The following is an 18,731-nucleotide window of genomic DNA, read 5'->3' as shown; positions in this document are numbered from 1 at the left end:
TTAAATGCTTGCTTTTTTCATGGCAAAATTAAGACCATATCCATGTGTGCTGGGCAGTCTTAAGATATTCATCAGCACTTGTGTCTTGTCAAGGGCTTATGTGAATAATGTAGCTGGTCATTATCAAATCTTGCATTGATATTTTAATTAAGAAACTTTTATTCGGTTTTCATTCCTGTTGATATTAATATATTTTCTTGAAAAATTGTCTCCTTAATTGATAGTTTATTTAGCTGTGGAACGTTTTTTTTTTTTTTTTGTGAAAGTGAAATGTGTAAATTGAATATATGCTAAACAATACTACTTTGTATGTGTGCTGGTGAATGGATAAGAGTGTGAGTTGAGGTAACATTTATAATTTTAATGTAATTTTTAAATGTATGAAGTGAAGTTCTTAAAATGCATAACTTATCACCCTCTTCTTTTTTGCATGTGCTGGTACACTGGGAAAAGACCGAGTTGAGGTAAGTCAAACTTTTCGAACTTTATTAAAATACATTTAGAACATCCTGCCAAAGTGTTTAAATGTACAACAAAGCCTGGCTGACAAGTATACCTTTTTTCTTTTATGCATGGTGGTTCACTGGCTAAAGACCGAGGTGACTGCGGCAGAGAGGCAGCCAGAGAGGCGGCGACTGCGGCAGAGAGGCGGCAGCTATCGTCAAGAGTCGGCGGCAGAGAGTCGGCGGCAGAGAGTCGGCGGCAGAGAGTCGGCGGCAGAGAGTCGGCGGCAGAGAGTCGGCGGCAGAGAGTCGGCGGCAGAGAGTCGGCGGCAGAGAGTCGGCGGCAGAGAGTCGGCGGCAGAGAGTCGGCGGCAGAGAGTCGGCGGCAGAGAGTCGGCGGCAGAGAGTCGGCGGCAGAGAGTCGGCGGCAGAGGCAGAGAGGCGTTTGGCTATCGTCCAGAGAGTCGGCGGCAGAGAGTCGGCGGCAGAGGCAGATCGGCGGCAGAGAGTCGGCGGCAGAGGCAGAGAGTCGGCATGCCGCGACCGAAGAAGAGGGCGACGATAGCCAAACGTCTTTATGCTCAGAGATGTGCAAATACAGAGGTTACGCTGAATCCTCTTAAAAAAAATGATGCATTGTTGTCACCAAAAGCTGGCAGCATTGAAAACCCTTGCAAACTCGCATCAGTAAATGCATCAGTAAACCTTGCAAACTTGCATCTGTCACCTAAGCAAACCCTTGAAAACCCTTGCAAACCCTTGAAAACCCTTGAAAACCCTTGCAAACCTTTGAAAACCCTTGAAAACCCTTGCAAACCCTTGAAAACCCTTGAAAACCCTTGCAAACCCTTGAAAACCCTTGAAAACCCTTGCAAACCCTTGAAAACCCTTGAAAACCCTTGCAAACCCTTGAAAACCCTTGAAAACTCAGAAAAAAAAGAAAAAGTGCTTACAAATATACATGAAATTTCTGTGAATACTTTACCTGCATATTGTGATTTTTCACAGCAATCAGTGCAGAAAGGTTCTCTTGGTCAAGCAGTTGGCAGCAGTTTTCCACGGTCTTCCGGTAAAGCCCTTTACAGTGAAGTTGTAAAACGCCCTTCCAAGGTATGTGAATCAGTCAAGACTGAGGTAAGGACATGTGATTTTCAAGTAGACTCAGGCAAGCTCGGTCGACCCCAGATGAGGTACCCAATGAAAAGCAAATCAAAACCCATGCAATCTGAACAAAACATTCCTGCAATTTGCCATGAAAGTGCTTTGGGTGTTTGTTCTGATTTTCCCCAGAAATCCATGCTAAGAGGATCTTTTGATCAAGCTGATGCCCGCTTTGGAGATTCACGCAACAGGCAGTGTGGAGCAATCAGTCTGACAGCGGTGTTGAAAAGCAAGCTGAAGAATGTGCTGACGTGGTCAACACCAGATCTGGACGGTGTCTTGGTTGCAGGAACACGTCTTTACGAGTCTCTAAGAAAACATGGTAACATAAAAGATAGAGAAGTCAAGGGTAGGAATTACATTGCAGTCCATGAATTACCGAGGAGACACATGTTGGGTAATACTACATTTTCCATCGAGTACGCTCCGTCTCTGACTGGTTTTGTTAATGTCAATGAGTACCACGAGTATGACCAAGCCATAAGCGCTGTAGCCATGCCACTTGATGTAGCCCTTCAGCAAACTCTACTGAGTGCTGATGCTTTCTTGTTAACCATTTGTGCCAACACATCTGCAGTTATTAAGCAGGGGTCATGGTATGCAGTCGTTGACTCTCATGCCATCAGGACAGACACAAGTTGTGTAGTCTATCACCGTACCATAGAGTCTCTGTACGACTATATCAATGACATGGCACAGTTGTTTGGGGTACCTGAGCCACCATTTGAGATAACTGGAGTTTTGGTTCATGCAGATGCAGAAGTGTCTGATCCGCTGCAAGAAGCAGGCAGCAGCAGTTTCCCATGCTCTTCCGGTAAAGCCCTCTACAGTGATGTCTTAAAACGCATACCAAAGGTACGTGAATCTGTGAAGACTGAGCCAAAGACCCCTGATTATCCAGTACCTGTGGATGAAGTTGCAGATGTGAGAAACCCTAACCTTCCAACACAGACAGCCTCTAATGTGTTGCCAAGTAAAGGTAAAAGATTGAGGAAAGAAAAGCACATTGAGCTGTCAGGTAAACGGGTTACAAAATCCCACGCTGAAACTGTTATAACCGATGATTTGATGATCACTGATGTTTCAGTTCCAGATGTCTTTTTTTCTCCCTTAACACATAATGAGAAGCAAGTTTTATGTGAGCTCATACAAATGTCCAATGATAACAGTGACCATAATGTCATAAACTTTGGTCCCATTTCAGCTCCGTGTCAGACAAAGGCCATTAAACCAGATGGCAACTGTTTTTTCAGATCGTTGGCACATGCGATATGTGGAAGCGAAGAGAAACACTTGAAGGTTCGCCGTGCAGTTGTGAAACATCTGAAGATGAATACTCCACTGTTTGAGAGGTATGTGAGAAGTGAGTATTCTTCAGCAGAGGATTATCTGACACGATCTAGAATGTTTTATTCTGGCTCATGGGTAACAGAAATTGACATATTTGTTGCGGCCGATCTTTTCAAAACCACCATAATGACTTTTAATGACAGCCGATGGAATGCGCACAAACCTACTGGAGAGGTATCCACTCAGAATGCAATTTATCTGAAACACTGTAACCGTAATCATTATGAAGTTGTGACATGTGTTAAGCACCGAGATCGAGATGCTGTTTGTGCAGGAGCATGTGGAAATGCGGTGTCAAATGAGGTCAGCAAACCATGTCTGCGTAAGAGAAAGGTAAGCGATGTCGCAGAATGTTGTCCCTCCAAAAGGCATCGGGAGAGATATCGCAACGACAGTGAGTACAGAAAAAAACAACTGAAGTACAAGAAGTCAAAATATGGTAACGACCCTGATTACAGACAAAACATAATTGAGCATGCCAAAACAAAATATTGTGATGACACCGTTTACAGGGGCGAAAAAATGGAGTATGATAAAGAAAAATATATGAGGGATAGATATTACAGAGAGAAAAAAAGAGAAATTCTTCGTGATAAATATCTAAAAAATGTTGATGTTCGTTTATCAAAGTGTCAACGTTCTAAGGCCAAGTATTTGACCAATATTCAGTTCCAAAAACGTGTTTGCCAGTATTCTAGATTGAAATATAAATATAATGTCTCTTTTCAGGCAAGTGTATGTGAGTACTCAAAGAAAAAATATCTGCAAGACCTGGCCTTCAAAGCAAGAGCGCGTGAGTATTCAAAGAAAAAATATCTGCAAGACCTGGCCTTCAAAGCAAGAGCGCGTGAGTATTCAAAGAAAAAATATCTGCAAGACCTGGCCTTCAAAGCAAGAGCGTGTGAGTATTCAAAGAAAAAATATCTGCAAGACCTGGCCTTCAAAGCAAGAGTGCGTGAGTATTCAAAGAAAAAATATCTGCAAGACCTGGCCTTCAAAGCAAGAGTGCGTGAGTATTCAAAGAAAAAATATCTGCAAAACCTAGCCTTCAAAGCAAGAGTGCGTGAGTATTCTGTGATGAAATACCATAAAGAAATGAACTTCCGTGTGCTTACAATACAAAAAGGTTGTGAAAAATATGCAAGAAAGAAGGAACAACAAGACATTGATGTTGCTATTGGTCATTTTAGACAAGAAATTAGTAGTGGTCCAGAGTTTGTGTGCTCTGTCTGTCACCGTTTACTTTTCAGAAAGCAGGTTGTTGAATGTAGAAGACAATGCTATGAAGACAAAGGTGTAAAAATCGCTGCTTTGGGAAGAAGATGCATCACAACCAGGTATGTTCATGTCTGTGATCAAAAGTGTGAAGGATCTTCTGCTCGTTCCTCAGGATGCAAATTATGGATTTGTCTAACGTGTCATCGAAAAATCCTTTGTGGACAACTGCCCGAAGAGAGCGTTGCAAACAACATGCATTTAGTGGATGTTCCAAATCAACTGAAGTGCCTCAACTCTTTGGAACAACATCTCATTGCACGTAACATTCCTTTTATGAAATTACTGTGCCTTCCTCGTGGTAAACAACATGGATGCCATGGCCCTGTAGTGTGCGTCCCAGTTAATGCCACAGATGTGTCCAATATCCTTCCACGAAATGAATGTGACGACAAGATGATAAGGATCAAACTGAAACGCAAGTTGACCTACAAAGGGCATTATGAGTACAAGTATGTACACACTGATCGTGTTAGAAATGCTCTGAAATATTTAATCCGGTTCAATAAGTGGTTCAGTGATGTGGAGATTAATCGGCAGTGGATCAACTCTTTGAATGAACCCGAAGAAAATGTTGTAGATGAAATGGAGCAACAAGACGTAGTTGAAAAGATTGATGACGAAAATGACCTTGATGAACAGCAAGAGGAAGACCTTACCTACATCAAAGAGCAAAGTGGTCTTTTGTCAGATACGTCATTGCAACCTGTGGACATCGGTTCAGAAGTAATTGATCAGCATTTCCAGGATGTATTAAATCTGGCACCTGCTGAAGGTAACAGTCCTGTTAGTTTGTTATCTGATAGGTCTAACGAAGCAAAATGTTTCCCTGTTCTGTATCCAACCGGTGGTCCGACATTTCATGATAAGAGGGAGGTAAAAATAACATTGTCGAGATACTTGAATGCAAGAATCCTCAATGCAGATGGACGTTTTGCACGAAGCACAGACTTCATTTTCTATGCGCAGTATCTGTCGGAGATTGATCAAGTTGTATCCAATGTTTCAATCGCTTTGCGCAAAGGATCTGAGAAGAGTTTGTTGACTGAAGTGACATCAGATGTGCTAACAAAACCAGACTCGTTATCTAAAATCTTGAATTTTGATGAAGGATACAAGTTTTTGAGACCAATCCGTGGAACACCTCCATATTGGCAGTCTACTCAAAAGGACCTTTTTGCACTTGTAAGACAGCTAGGTATTCCAACTTTCTTTGCATCCTTTAGTTCTGCGGATCTCAGATGGCCAGAAATGATTAGTACCATAATCAAACAAGAAGGGAAAAATCTGAAAGCAGATGAACTTGACTGGTCTGAAAAATGTGGATTGATTAGACGAAACCCAGTGACTGCTGCAAGAATGTTTGATCATAGATGGCATTGTTTTCTGAGAGATGTAATCATGTCTTCAGCTCAACCGATCGGTAAGATAGTAGATTACTTTTATCGGGTAGAGTTTCAACAGCGTGGATCTCCTCATGTTCACTGTCTGTTTTGGGTTGAAAATGCCCCAACGTTAAAAGAAGACAATGAAGAAAACGATGGTTTGGTTGCTAGTTTCATTGATCGTTACATCACTTGTGAGACCCCAAGCGAGGATGAAACTGAACTGTTTGAGACTGTCAACGGTGTTCAGAAGCACAGTGTCAGACATTCAAAGACGTGTCGTAAGAAAAAGACAGTTTGCAGATTTAATTTTCCACGACCCCCATCAAGCCGTACCTTTATTACAAGAGGTGGTAGTCGAGACGATTTGAAAAGCTGTGATGGAAAAGATACTGCACGTACAGTTTTAGAAAGAGTGAAAAAGGCTTTAACAGCTTCTGATATGGATTATGACTCTACTGATGCATTTTTTGAGTCCATTGGTATTAACCAAGCTCTCTTTGAGAAGGTGTATGCGCAGTGTTCCAAAAAGAAATCCGTTGTCCTTAAAAGAAGTCCGAAAGACGTCTGGGTGAACCAGTATAATAAACATTTACTGCGTGCCTGGCAAGGCAACATGGATATCCAGTACGTCACTGATGCTTACTCCGTAGTGGTTTACATTATCAGTTACATCACAAAAGCAGAACAAGAAATGGGATTGTTGCTGCAACGTGCGCAAAATGAAGCCATGAATGGAAACCTTGAAGTGAGATCATCACTGAAGATGCTTGGTAGTGTATATCTTCACAACAGAGAAGTTTCTGCTCAAGAGGCTGTGTATCGTCTGACCGGTATGCACTTGAAGGAATGTTCTCGTAAAGTCCAGTTTATTCCAATTGGATTGAATCCTGTAAAGATGAGTTTGCCTCTTCGTGTCATCAAAAACAAAGTTGATCAGTCTGGTGAAGAAGCTAGCTTTTGGATGACTAGTCTGGTTGACCGATACAAGAATAGGCCAAACACGGAAGAGTTTGAGACCCAATGTCTTGCAAGTTTTTGCTCTGAAAACAGGATCTTGTCAAAATCGGAGGTTTCTTCACAAAAAAAGTCTTCTGAAGACAAGGTGATCAAGCTTAACAACGACTGTGGTTATATGATGAAGAGAACTCGAACTGACCCTGCTGTTGTTCGATATCCGAGATTTTCTCCCAAAAAAGATCCAGAAAAGTACTTTCATTCATTGTTGCAACTTTTCTTGCCACATTATGAAGATTGTCAGCTCAAGCCTGAGAGTTTTAGCACTTATGAGGAATTCTACAACAGTGGTGCTGTGAAATGTGGGAGAAATGTGACTCCAGTCAAATGTATTGTTGATGCTAATCGAGCACTCTTTGAAAAGGAAAGTGACAAAATTGATCGAGCTCAACAGCTTTTGGAGCAAGGTGTTGATTTGGAAGATGCTTGGGCTGCGTTATGTCCTGAAACTGAAAAGGAACGTCACGAGTGCTTAGAACTAAGGAAGAGTAATACAATTCCTGATGAAGATGATTCTGAGTGTTCTATTCCAGATCTTGTAGCGAACCCTCGAACTCCATACGGTATTGAAACCAATCAGGCTGGAATGTCTAGAGAAGAGGCATTATGTTTACTGCGATCATTAAATGCACAACAATGTGCAATCTTTTACAAAGTGCGGAAATGGTGTTTAGAGAAACTTCTTGGTGAAAACCCTGAACCATTTCACTTGTTTGTCACTGGTGGAGCAGGCACAGGCAAGAGTCATTTAATCAAAGCGATCTACTATGAATCTTCCAGACTTTTATCTCAGCTGTCCGAAAACCCTGATGATAGAAGTGTGATTTTAACTGCGTCAACCGGAGTGGCCAGTTTTCAAATTGGTGCTTCTACAATCCATAATACCTTTTCCATAGGTGCTAATGTCAAACTGCCATATCAGCCCCTAAGTGATGACAAAATCAATTCACTGCGTGCAAAACTTGGAGGTTTGCAGATTCTGATCATTGATGAGGTGTCTATGGTTGACCATCACCTTTTGTCTTATGTTCATGGTAGATTGAGACAAATTAAGCAAACTGGTGACTACTCAATTTTTGGAAGAGTCAGTTTGGTCTGTGTTGGTGATTTTTATCAGCTACCGCCAGTCAAGGGAATTCCCCTGTACGTTGATCCAAAAGGAGTGAATCTTTGGGACACCAACTTTGAAATTGCTGAACTAACACAAGTTGTCAGGCAACAAGATGCATCTTTTGCTGAAATGTTAAATCGTCTGAGAGTTCATAAAAAGAACGAAACTCTAAGCCCAAATGACATCGACATGTTGAAGCAACGTGAAACTGGTGAAGAATGCGATGCTATTCATATATTCCCTACAAATGCTCAGGTTGATGAGTACAATATACAGAAACTTAATGAGCATTGTCCTGAGGCAATCACTATTCACGCTAGAGACTTTGCTAGAAATCCAGAAACTGGAAGAATAGAAAGGAAAGTTGGATTTCATGCAAAAGTTTTCAACTCGTGTTTGGACAAATGTGTTTCCTTGGGTGTTGGTGCCAGAGTAATGCTTAGGAAAAATGTTGATGTTTCTGATGGACTTGTCAATGGAGCCTGTGGCACAGTTGTCCACATAAGCAGAAAACAAAGACGTGATGATGATGAAGATGATGACTTCCCATCAGCTATCCATGTTGAATTTGATGATCCAAATGTTGGTAAAGTTCAGAGATCGAAGCTGCGACAGAAATTTTCTCCAAATTCGACTGTTATTGAAGTGGAAGAAGATCAAGTCTCAAACGATGGTGGTTTAAGACGTCAGTTTCCACTTAAATTGGCATGGGCATGCACCGTTCATAAAGTGCAAGGACTCACAGTAGATCAAGCGGTCGTCTCACTTGACAAGGTATTTTCTCCGGGACAAGCATATGTTGCACTGAGTCGTGTGAGAACCCTCGATGGACTAATAATTAATAACTTCAAAGACTCTGTCATATATTGTAATGAGAAAATTGACTCCGCTATGAAAAACATGCCCCGACTTGCTTTAGAAAATTACAGTTTTGTAAAGACACCTGGCGTGTTTACAATTGCTCTTCATAATGTACAAAGTCTTCGAGCTCATGTTCAAGATCTTCAAGTTCACAGACAGATAATGAATGCAGATTGCATCTGTTTAACTGAAACGTGGCTAAAAGTTGAAGACCAAGTACAGATTCCAGGATTTGTTTTTAAGAGCAATCCAAGAGCTAAATGTTATGACAACAGTACTCCACTTTTCACTGATTTAAAACAACAAAGAGGAGGTGGAGTTGGACTATTCTGTTGTGAAAACATTCATTTTAATGTCAGGGTTCCAGAACCTTGTAACTTGGAATGTCTATACTTTGCAGTTCCACATCTAAGTTTGAATGCTGCTTTGCTGTACAGACCTAATTCATATCCACTTAATCTGTTTCGACAAAATATGTTGCATGTTATTGATGAGCTGGAGAAACAGTCAGGAAAGAAAGTGATTATGGGAGACTTCAATGAGGACATCTTGACATCATCTACAATTGGTACACTAATGGAACTACATGGATACAGTCAACATGTGCAACACCCTACCACTGAAAAAGGTACACTGATAGACCATGTCTATGTTAAAGATGCAGAAAATGTCTCTGTTGAAATTGTGCAAACGTATTACAGTTACCACCAAGCAGTCCTTATTTCACTGAGGTAAAAATTAATGTGTGTGATTATGTAATGAAATCTGTATAACCTGCATTATTTTTTTTTCTTGTCTGTGCTCTTACTTGTTCAATGTTCATCCTGAGCTTCCAACTGGCATACAACTGCAGGGCAAGTGTACAACTGGAGACGGTATGTTCTAAGTCTATCTATATCTAAATGAATAACTCTTATAATGATCCATCAGTTGAATATGTACAGCTGTTCCATGTTATGATTGAAGTGTTATCTGAAGGTAATCCATTTTATCAATGCAACACTCTGAAATGAGAATTGTATCACTGTATTGTCTGTTCTGTTTTTGTGTCCATATGATATGAGCGCTATCCTGAGATTCCAACATGGTCAGAGTCCAGTTAATCCAGCCTGTAATTCAAACAAGTGATCATCATTTTCAAACCAACATCTCCCATAATTGCTCTTCTTTCTTGAGCTAGTAAGCTTCACCCAGCCAAGGTAACTGTAGTATTTACTTTGTATTCATCTTAATGTAGTAGTATTATTATTATTATTATTATTATTATTTTAATTCTGCTTAAATTCTCAGTTTTGAGAGATTTATTTTTAACTGACATTTAATCCATAATCTAATTTCAGTCATTCTAAGCCATCCAAATCATAATGGATGCTTCCAAACATTATAGGAAGCATCCACAAAGACTGCCTGCATCCATCCATTTGTCTCCTAATATCACAATTAAGTCAATAGAACAACACAAAATTGGTAAGTAGACTCAGTTGTGCATGATTACACAAGCAGAATAAAGGCATGGTTAAGTTCATCAACTATATGCAAGCACATCTGCAAGTCATTTTTAGACGTATGGAATGCACAAGTCAGAATTTCTCCCATACAAGAGATTCTGTACTCCATCCAACACACAATTATGTACCTCAATAACTTTCTTAATGAAGAAAACAACTGATGAAAATGTAGTAGAGTCAGAATAAAACTAATTTGTTCAGGCACTGTTTCACCTAATAGCAATCTATTTTCAGGTTTGTGCATCAAGTCTCACTAACTACTGTCAAAGGAAAGTGTGCAGATGTCTACATATTTCACTAAAGGTTTCAGATGTGCAAACACTTTATCAAGCTTTTAATGTTCCATGAATGTATTTTCAGATTTCTGCAATACGCTACATATTTGAAACTTCCTCCTTATCCTATATTTGATTTTTCTACGCCATGAACTGTTTTTATGAAGAGGCACACAACCAATCAAAAGGTAAATTCATATATCTGCAATAGTCCAATTGATTCATTTCTTAAAGCAGCTTTTCACCTGTTGATACATTTTCAGGTTTGTGCATCAAAACCCAATATCTCCTGTCCACTACTCCCAAAAGGTGAGTGCACAACAAAAACCATTTAGCAATCTGTACAAACACTTTAATTATCAAGAAGTTAATTTTCCATGAATGCATTTTCAGATTTCTGCAATTTACTACACATCAAACTTCCTTCTCCAATATGACTCTCAGCCCCATGAACTGTTTTTATGAAGAGGCACACAACCAATAAAAAGGTCAATTCATATATCTTAAATACTTGAACTGACTCAACTTTTTTTTAAAGCAGTCTTTCACCTGTTGATACGTTTTTCAGGTTTGTACATGAAAACCCAATTTCTACGATCCACTACTCCAAAAAGGTGAGAGTGCAACTAACATCGACATCTGTACAATGTTTGAGTTGTGGAAACACTATCAATCCATTAATGTTCCATGAATGTGTTTTCAGATTTCTACAATATTCAAACTTCTCCATTATATGATTCTCTGCTCCATGAACTGTATTTTATGAAACTGCACAAAACCGATAAAAAGGTAAATTTAATTGTATAATCTGTGCAAGACTTGAATTGATACCACTTCTTTGAACAGTAATTTGAAACGATCATATTCTTTCAGTTTTGTGCAGAACAAGTCAATAACTACTGTCCACTACTCCCAAAAGGTGAGTGTACAGATGTCTACATTTTAGTTTCAAAGTGTTTTAGTTGTGTAAACACCTATTTATCAAGCATTTAATTTTCAATATTTTCAGATTTTTGCAATGCATTACATATGTGAAACTTCCGCTTATCCATTATGATTCTCTGCTCCAAGAAACTGTTTTTATGAAGAGGCACACAACCAATCAAAGGGTAAATTCATATCTGCAATACTGTAATTGACTCCTTTCTTAAAGCAGTCTTTCACCTGCTGATACATTTTTCAGGTTTGTGTATGAAAACCCAATATCTACTGTCCACTGTTCCCAAAAGGTGAGTGTACAACTAACATAGACATCTGTACAATGTTTGAGTTGTGTAAACACTATCAATCCGTTAATGTTTCATGAATGTATTTTCAGATTTCTACAATATGCTACACTTAAAACTTCTCCATTATATGATTCTCTGCTCCATGAACTGTATTTTATGAAGCTGCACAAAACCGATAAAAAGGTAAGTTTAATTGTATAATCTTTGCAAGACTTGAATTGATGCCACTTCTTTCAGCAGTAATTTGAAAATCATATTTTAGTTTTGTGCAGAACAAGTCCGTAACTACTGCCCACTACTCCCAAAAGGTGAGTGTACAGATTTAGTTTCAAAATGTTTGAGTTGTGTAAACATTATCAAACCGTTAATGTTCCATGAATGTATTCTCAGATTTCTGCAATGCGCTACATATGTGAAACTTCCTCTTTATTCATTCTGATTCTCCACTCCATGAACTGTTTTTATGAAGAGGCACACAACCAATAAAAAGGTAAATTCGTACATCTGCAATACTCAAATTGACTCATTTCTTAAAACAGTCTTTCACCTGTTGATACATTTTTCAGGTTTGTGCAACACGTTACACTTCAAACGTCCGTCTTATCCATTATGATTCTCTGCTTCCTGAACTATTTTTATGAAGAGGCACACAACCAATAAAAAGGTAAATTCATGTATCTGCAATACTCAAATTGACTCATTTCTTAAAGCAGTCTTTCACCTGTTGATACTTTTTCAGGTTTGTGCATGAAAACCCAATATCCATTGTCCACTGTTCCCAAAAGGTGAGTATGCAACAAACGTAGACCTCTGTACAATGTTTCAGTTGTGTAAACACTATCAATCAGTTAATGTTCCATGACTGTATTTTCAGATTTCTGCAATACGCTACATATGTGAAACTTCCTCCTTATCCATTCTGATTCTCCGCTCCAAGAAACTGTTTTTATGAAGAGGCACACAACCAATAAAAAGGTCAATTCGTACATCTGCAATACTCAAATTGACTCGTTTCTTAAAGCAGTCTTTCACCTGTTGATACGTTTTTCAGGTTTGTGTATGAAAACCCAATTTCTACGATCCACTACTCCAAAAAGGTGAGAGCGCAACTAACATCGACATCTGTACAATGTTTGAGTTGTGTAAACACTATCAATCCGTTAATGTTTCATGAATGTATTTTCAGATTTTTTACAATATGCTACACTTAAAACTTCTCCATTATATGATTCTCTGCTCCATGAACTGTATTTTATGAAGCTGCACAAAACCGATAAAAAGGTAAGTTTAATTGTATAATCTTTGCAAGACTTGAATTGATGCCACTTCTTTCAGCAGTAATTTGAAAATCATATTTTAGTTTTGTGCAGAACAAGTCCGTAACTACTGCCCACTACTCCCAAAAGGTGAGTGTACAGATTTAGTTTCAAAATGTTTGAGTTGTGTAAACATTATCAAACCGTTAATGTTCCATGAATGTATTCTCAGATTTCTGCAATGCGCTACATATGTGAAACTTCCTCCTTATTCATTCTGATTCTCCACTCCATGAACTGTTTTTATGAAGAGGCACACAACCAATAAAAAGGTAAATTCGTACATCTGCAATACTCAAATTGACTCATTTCTTAAAACAGTCTTTCACCTGTTGATACATTTTTCAGGTTTGTGCAACACGTTACACTTCAAACGTCCGTCTTATCCATTATGATTCTCTGCTTCCTGAACTATTTTTATGAAGAGGCACACAACCAATAAAAAGGTAAATTCATGAATCTGCAATACTCAAATTGACTCATTTCTTAAAGCAGTCTTTCACCTGTTGATACTTTTTCAGGTTTGTGCATGAAAACCCAATATCCATTGTCCACTGTTCCCAAAAGGTGAGTATGCAACAAACGTAGACCTCTGTACAATGTTTCAGTTGTGTAAACACTATCAATCAGTTAATGTTCCATGACTGTATTTTCAGATTTCTGCAATACGCTACATATGTGAAACTTCCTCCTTATCCATTCTGATTCTCCGCTCCAAGAAACTGTTTTTATGAAGAGGCACACAACCAATAAAAAGGTCAATTCGTACATCTGCAATACTCAAATTGACTCGTTTCTTAAAGCAGTCTTTCACCTGTTGATACGTTTTTCAGGTTTGTGCATGAAAACCCAATTTCTACGATCCACTACTCCAAAAAGGTGAGAGCGCAACTAACATCGACATCTGTACAATGTTTGAGTTGTGCAAACACTATCAATCCATTAATGTTACATGAATGTGTTTTCAGATTTCTACAATATTCAAACTTCTCCATTATATGATTCTCTGCTCCATGAACTGTATTTTATGAAACTGCACAAAACCGATAAAAAGGTAAATTTAATTGTATAATCTGTGCAAGACTTGAATTGATGCCACTTCTTTGAACAGTAATTTGAAACGATCATATTCTTTCAGTTTTGTGCAGAACAAGTCAATAACTACTGTCCACTACTCCCAAAAGGTGAGTGTACAGATGTCTACATTTAGTTTTAGTTGTGTAAACACTATTTATCAAGCATTTAATTTTCCATTAATGTATTTTCAGATTTCTGCAATGCACTACATATGTGAAACTTCCTCCTTATCCATTCTGATTTTCCGCTCCAAGAAACTGTTTTTATGAAGAGGCACACAACCAATGAAAAGGTAAATTCGTACATCTGCAATACTCAAATTGACTCATTTCTTAAAGCAGTCTTTCACCTGTTGATACATTTTTCAGGTTTGTGCAACACGTTACACTTCAAACTTCTTCCTTCTCCATTATGATTCTCTGCTCCAAAAAACTGTTTTTATGAAGAGGCACACAACCAATAAAAAGGTAAATTCATATATCTGCAAGACTTGAATTTACTAATCTTTTTTTAAAGCAGTATTTCAACCGTTGATACAATTTTCAGGTTTGTGCATGAAAACCCAATATCTACAATCCACTACTCCAAAAAGGTGAGTGTGCAACTAACATCGACATCTGTACAATGTTTGAGTTGTGCAAACACTATCATTACATTAATGTTCCATGAATGTATCTTCAGATTTCTGCAATAGCTACAGTTGAAACTTCATCCTTATCCATTAAATTATTCTCCACTCTATGAATCCATTTTATGAAGAAGCACACAACTGAAAAAATACTCTATTATCCTTTGTGCTTCTTAATCAGAAGTTGATTCTAATTTGGCTTAACTTTTCTGCTTCTCTTTCTTACAGTGAATACAAAATCATTGTTCAAGTATCTTCAGAAAATGTCCCGGCAAAACTCTAAACTGATGCAGGCAGTCAATAGTCAAAGATATCACAAATGCATAACCACAAAAGTAACAATTCAATATGAAAGTTGGATGGATGGCTTGTATTATATTTGGCCTATGTACAGCAAACTTAAATGCCAGCCAAAGGAGGATGGCTTGCCCCTGCTGAGTCTGGTTCCTCCCAAGGTTTCTCCCTATGCCTCTCTGCTGATGATCCTCTTCACTAATTTAGGGAGTTTTTCCTTGCCACTGTTGCCTTCTGGCTTGCTCACTGGGGTTTTAAGGCACAATATTTTCAATGTAAAGTGTTTGTAAAGAACAATAAATACATGATGTATTAGAATATACTTTTGTCCTTGCTTTCATAAACTTTAATGTAGTCTTTCAATGTCCTTTTTTTTTTGTTTACTGATCTAAATTTAATTTTTATGTAGAATTTGTTTAATATATATTAATTGACATCTCCGAGCACAATTCATATCACACGGTGTTACATAGAGGATACATGATAATGGATAAAATGATATAGTAGTCATTTTCTTTGCATTCAGGTTATTTCATTTGTACTATGAAATCTGGAATTGAAAGAAACTGGAATTGGAGAAAATAGTTAAAGTGATTATATTTAGTGTACACAACACAAGTATTCATGCTGTAAGGCTTAATTGATGATCCCATTTAAGTGTCTTGAGTGTCTTTTTTTTTATTTCTTTTGATTCTCAATGAAACCAACAAACATAAAATGCTTTCTTATGGTATAAAATGGCAGGAGTTGACCCACTAAGTGCACATTATTTTTGTTCATAACTGTCAATTTAACAAGTATAAAACTTAGTGGAAATGTTGCAAAGATGTCCCCGTATTGTTGATCAGATGTTCTATTATTATGTCACCCCACAGAAGAATTGAAACCCTTTACCTCATCTGTGAGAGCACAATTCTTCTCATAAAATGAAACATATGGCACACAGATACTATAATGCTGAAGATATCTTTTTATATAAAAAGGAACACCGATGATGCATAAACTTGCATGCTAACAAATAATGTTTTTGAAGCATAGTGTAGAGCAGGAAGAGCAAATATGGCAACAGTATAATATACATAAAAAACAAGATCAGAAGTAGAGATGTTCAAAAATGAATAAAAATAAAATCCTCATAAAATCCAACATCTGGAACAAACACAATATTGACCACCCTGGATTTGAAGCCCCAACCTTAGAGGGTTGAAACCAGCAGCTTAGAAGAGTGCACCACTCAGTCAATGCACATCACAGCATACTGTATAAGAGAGGTTAAGGTGTGAGAATGATCTCAAAACTTCAAAATCAAACAGAACATCAGATGAGAAAGACCAAAACACATTCTTGATTCAATGTGAACACAGAGAAAATCCAATGGCTTGAACAGAAGCAACATTAACCACCCTGGATTCGAACCCATGACCTTTTGGGTTTGGGACTACGACCTTAGCATAGTGAGCCACATTAGTTGATGCACATTTGAAATGCCAAAGAAGAGAGGTAAAGGTGTGAGAATGATCTCAAAACTTTAAAATCAAACAGAGATTCCGATGAGAAAGACCAAGAAAATATTCTTGATTCAACACAGAGAAAAGCCAATGGCTTGAACAGAAGCAACCTTGACCACCCCGGATTCGATCCCGCGACCTCTCGGGTTCGGGACGAGTGCCTTAGCGAAGTGCGCCACATTAGTTGACACACTGTTTGCATGGCACAGAAGAGAGGTTAAGGTGTGAGAATTAACTCTCAAAAGCCCGAAGCAGCATTTTAGCCAGATTAGCATGCTACGCTAAAAAATGCTAACGTTGCTCAAAGTTAACCAGATAGCTCAAGAGACCCATTAGAGTCAATAGAAACGTGTTAGCATGTTAGCTAATTAGCATGCTAAGCTAACTATCATAAATCACCAAGCACAGGCACGGTCAACTTCGGAGCTGTACACGTCGGGAACGGGAGTGAATATCAAAAATCTGTTCAGTCATTTCTGTCAGGCCCGGTCTGAAGTTCATCTGATAAAAATTTGAACAAAATTGAACAAGATTTCAGGGAGGAGTAGCGAAAAAACTGTATTTCATTCAATTCAATATGGCGGACAGACGCCATGTTGGAAAATGACAAATGAGACATCATCAGATTCGGCATAACCCACGGAATAAAATGACATAAAAATATCAAAAATCGATCAACATTTACAGTAGTTATAAGGGGTTTTGCAAGAATCGTTATATCTCTTGAACACTAGGTGGCGCTGTCTTCCAACTTCCTGGGTACCTCCGGGATATGGTGTTGATGATGCCTATCAATTTTTGTGAAGATATGTACAGTAGATCAAAAGATATAGCAATTTATGACAAAATTCAAAATGGCGGACAGGTGGTCCTGGTGGTCTTGACAAAATTGACATCCACAGATCCAGAATGATCTAAAGAATCCATAGACATCAAGATAATAATTTTCTGATGAACTGTTCAGAAGTTATAAGCCAAAAAGTGCATTTTTGGTATCTCAACACCCATAGGTGGCGCTGTTCCCAAATTTGGCGTGGACCCCCAGATCATGGTGTAGATGAAGTGTACCAAGTTTGGTATCGATTGATGAAAGTTTGGCCAAGATACAGCATCTCAACCGATTTTAGGTCAGCCTCATTAAGTTCACAATTGAATAACTTTTGAAAAAAGATGAAAATCAAAAATCTGTTCAGTCATTTCTGTGCGGCTCAGTCCAAAGAACATCTGAGCCAAATTTCAGAAGAATTGGACCAATTTTGAAGGAGGAGTAGTGTTTAGACTGAATACTGTACTTTTCAAAATGGCCGCTACTGTAATGGGCGGAGTCTTAATGTAAGGTGTGGAATGGAATCTCCATGAAGAGACAAAATAGATGTACTAAGTTTGATTTTCATAGAATTAGTGGTTCAAGAGTTATTAACGTTTGAATGTTGAATTTTTGAACTGGTGGTGGCGCTGTAGAGTTGGTCCTAGAGACCCCAAAGTTGGTCAGATCACTAATAATGGTCATCTCTACAAGTGTGCCAAATTTCATCATTTTCCCATGTTCCCTTCATAGGGCTGCCATAGACCCAATGGGACGAAAAGAAGAAGAATAATAATAATAATAATAATAATAATAAAACATACAGATACAATAGGGGCTACAGCCCTCTGGGCTTGGCCCCTAAATATAGCTGCAAGCAGCGATACCGGGGCCAAGCCCTGAAGGGCTGTAGCCAGAGCAACGAGCGGGACGAAGCAAAACGGCCAAAACGGAACTTCCATCGGATCGACGTTACCCACCCCGGATTCGATCCCGCGACCTCTCGGGTTTGGGACGAGTGCCTTAGCTAAGTGCGCCACATTAGTTGACACACTGTTTGCATGGCACAGAAGAGAGGTTAAGGTGTGAGAATGAGGTCACTGAAGAAAGTTGCTTAGCAATTTAAGCAGCATGAAATGGAAAGTTAAGTAAATTGTAATTCAGACTTCTGAGGTATGTCCAGAACATGGTTTTAATAATCCCTAGCGATTATAGTAGAAATCTTTCCATGGGTTGAAAAGATATAGAAACTTAGGACACAATTCTTAATGTCAGGCAGTTAGTTTAGTTAATCCTGGCAAAATTTACATCCATGGATTCGGCATGTTTCGAGGAATAGACTGACGACAAGATCATGATTTTCCAACTAATTGTTCAAAAGTTATAAGCAGAAATGTGAGTCTTTGGTATCTCATGACCCATAGGTGGCGCTGTTCCCAACTTTGGGATATATTCTCAGTTCATAGTGTTGATGAACTGTAGCGAGTT

At 38.6% G+C, this 18,731-nt stretch overlaps 1 protein-coding gene across 50 annotated transcripts; it reads left to right on the top strand.

The window, feature by feature from the left end:
• The first annotated feature begins 557 nt into the window (after positions 1-557).
• LOC127941519 (uncharacterized) lies at positions 558-15,248 on the top strand. Of its 50 annotated transcripts, none has more exons than XM_052536657.1 (33): positions 558-1,230; positions 1,291-9,231; positions 9,433-9,478; positions 9,668-9,802; positions 9,944-10,070; positions 10,472-10,574; positions 10,650-10,695; positions 10,780-10,874; positions 10,955-11,000; positions 11,090-11,175; positions 11,260-11,305; positions 11,396-11,495; positions 11,570-11,615; positions 11,705-11,798; positions 11,878-11,923; positions 12,006-12,105; positions 12,182-12,279; positions 12,355-12,400; positions 12,490-12,590; positions 12,667-12,712; positions 12,802-12,896; positions 12,976-13,021; positions 13,104-13,203; positions 13,280-13,377; positions 13,453-13,498; positions 13,588-13,688; positions 13,765-13,810; positions 13,900-13,985; positions 14,070-14,115; positions 14,200-14,300; positions 14,377-14,475; positions 14,555-14,600; positions 14,865-15,248. In XM_052536657.1, exons 1-4 carry the CDS (start codon positions 573-575, stop codon positions 9,729-9,731), a joined length of 8,709 nt encoding a protein of 2,902 aa, XP_052392617.1. In that variant the 5' UTR covers positions 558-572; the 3' UTR covers positions 9,732-9,802; positions 9,944-10,070; positions 10,472-10,574; positions 10,650-10,695; positions 10,780-10,874; positions 10,955-11,000; positions 11,090-11,175; positions 11,260-11,305; positions 11,396-11,495; positions 11,570-11,615; positions 11,705-11,798; positions 11,878-11,923; positions 12,006-12,105; positions 12,182-12,279; positions 12,355-12,400; positions 12,490-12,590; positions 12,667-12,712; positions 12,802-12,896; positions 12,976-13,021; positions 13,104-13,203; positions 13,280-13,377; positions 13,453-13,498; positions 13,588-13,688; positions 13,765-13,810; positions 13,900-13,985; positions 14,070-14,115; positions 14,200-14,300; positions 14,377-14,475; positions 14,555-14,600; positions 14,865-15,248. The 50 variants fall into 50 exon arrangements, with proteins under 50 accessions (XP_052392617.1, XP_052392616.1, XP_052392583.1 ...); XM_052536656.1 differs by having other exon boundaries at positions 1,261-9,231; XM_052536623.1 differs by having other exon boundaries at positions 558-9,231; positions 9,991-10,070.
• Positions 15,249-18,731: the final 3,483 nt, after the last annotated feature.

The sequence above is a fragment of the Carassius gibelio genome, chromosome A21, assembly GCF_023724105.1.
Source record: "Carassius gibelio isolate Cgi1373 ecotype wild population from Czech Republic chromosome A21, carGib1.2-hapl.c, whole genome shotgun sequence".
In the NCBI taxonomy this organism is placed as follows: Eukaryota; Metazoa; Chordata; class Actinopteri; order Cypriniformes; family Cyprinidae; genus Carassius; species Carassius gibelio.
This window is presented reverse-complemented; position numbering and strand designations above follow the sequence as displayed.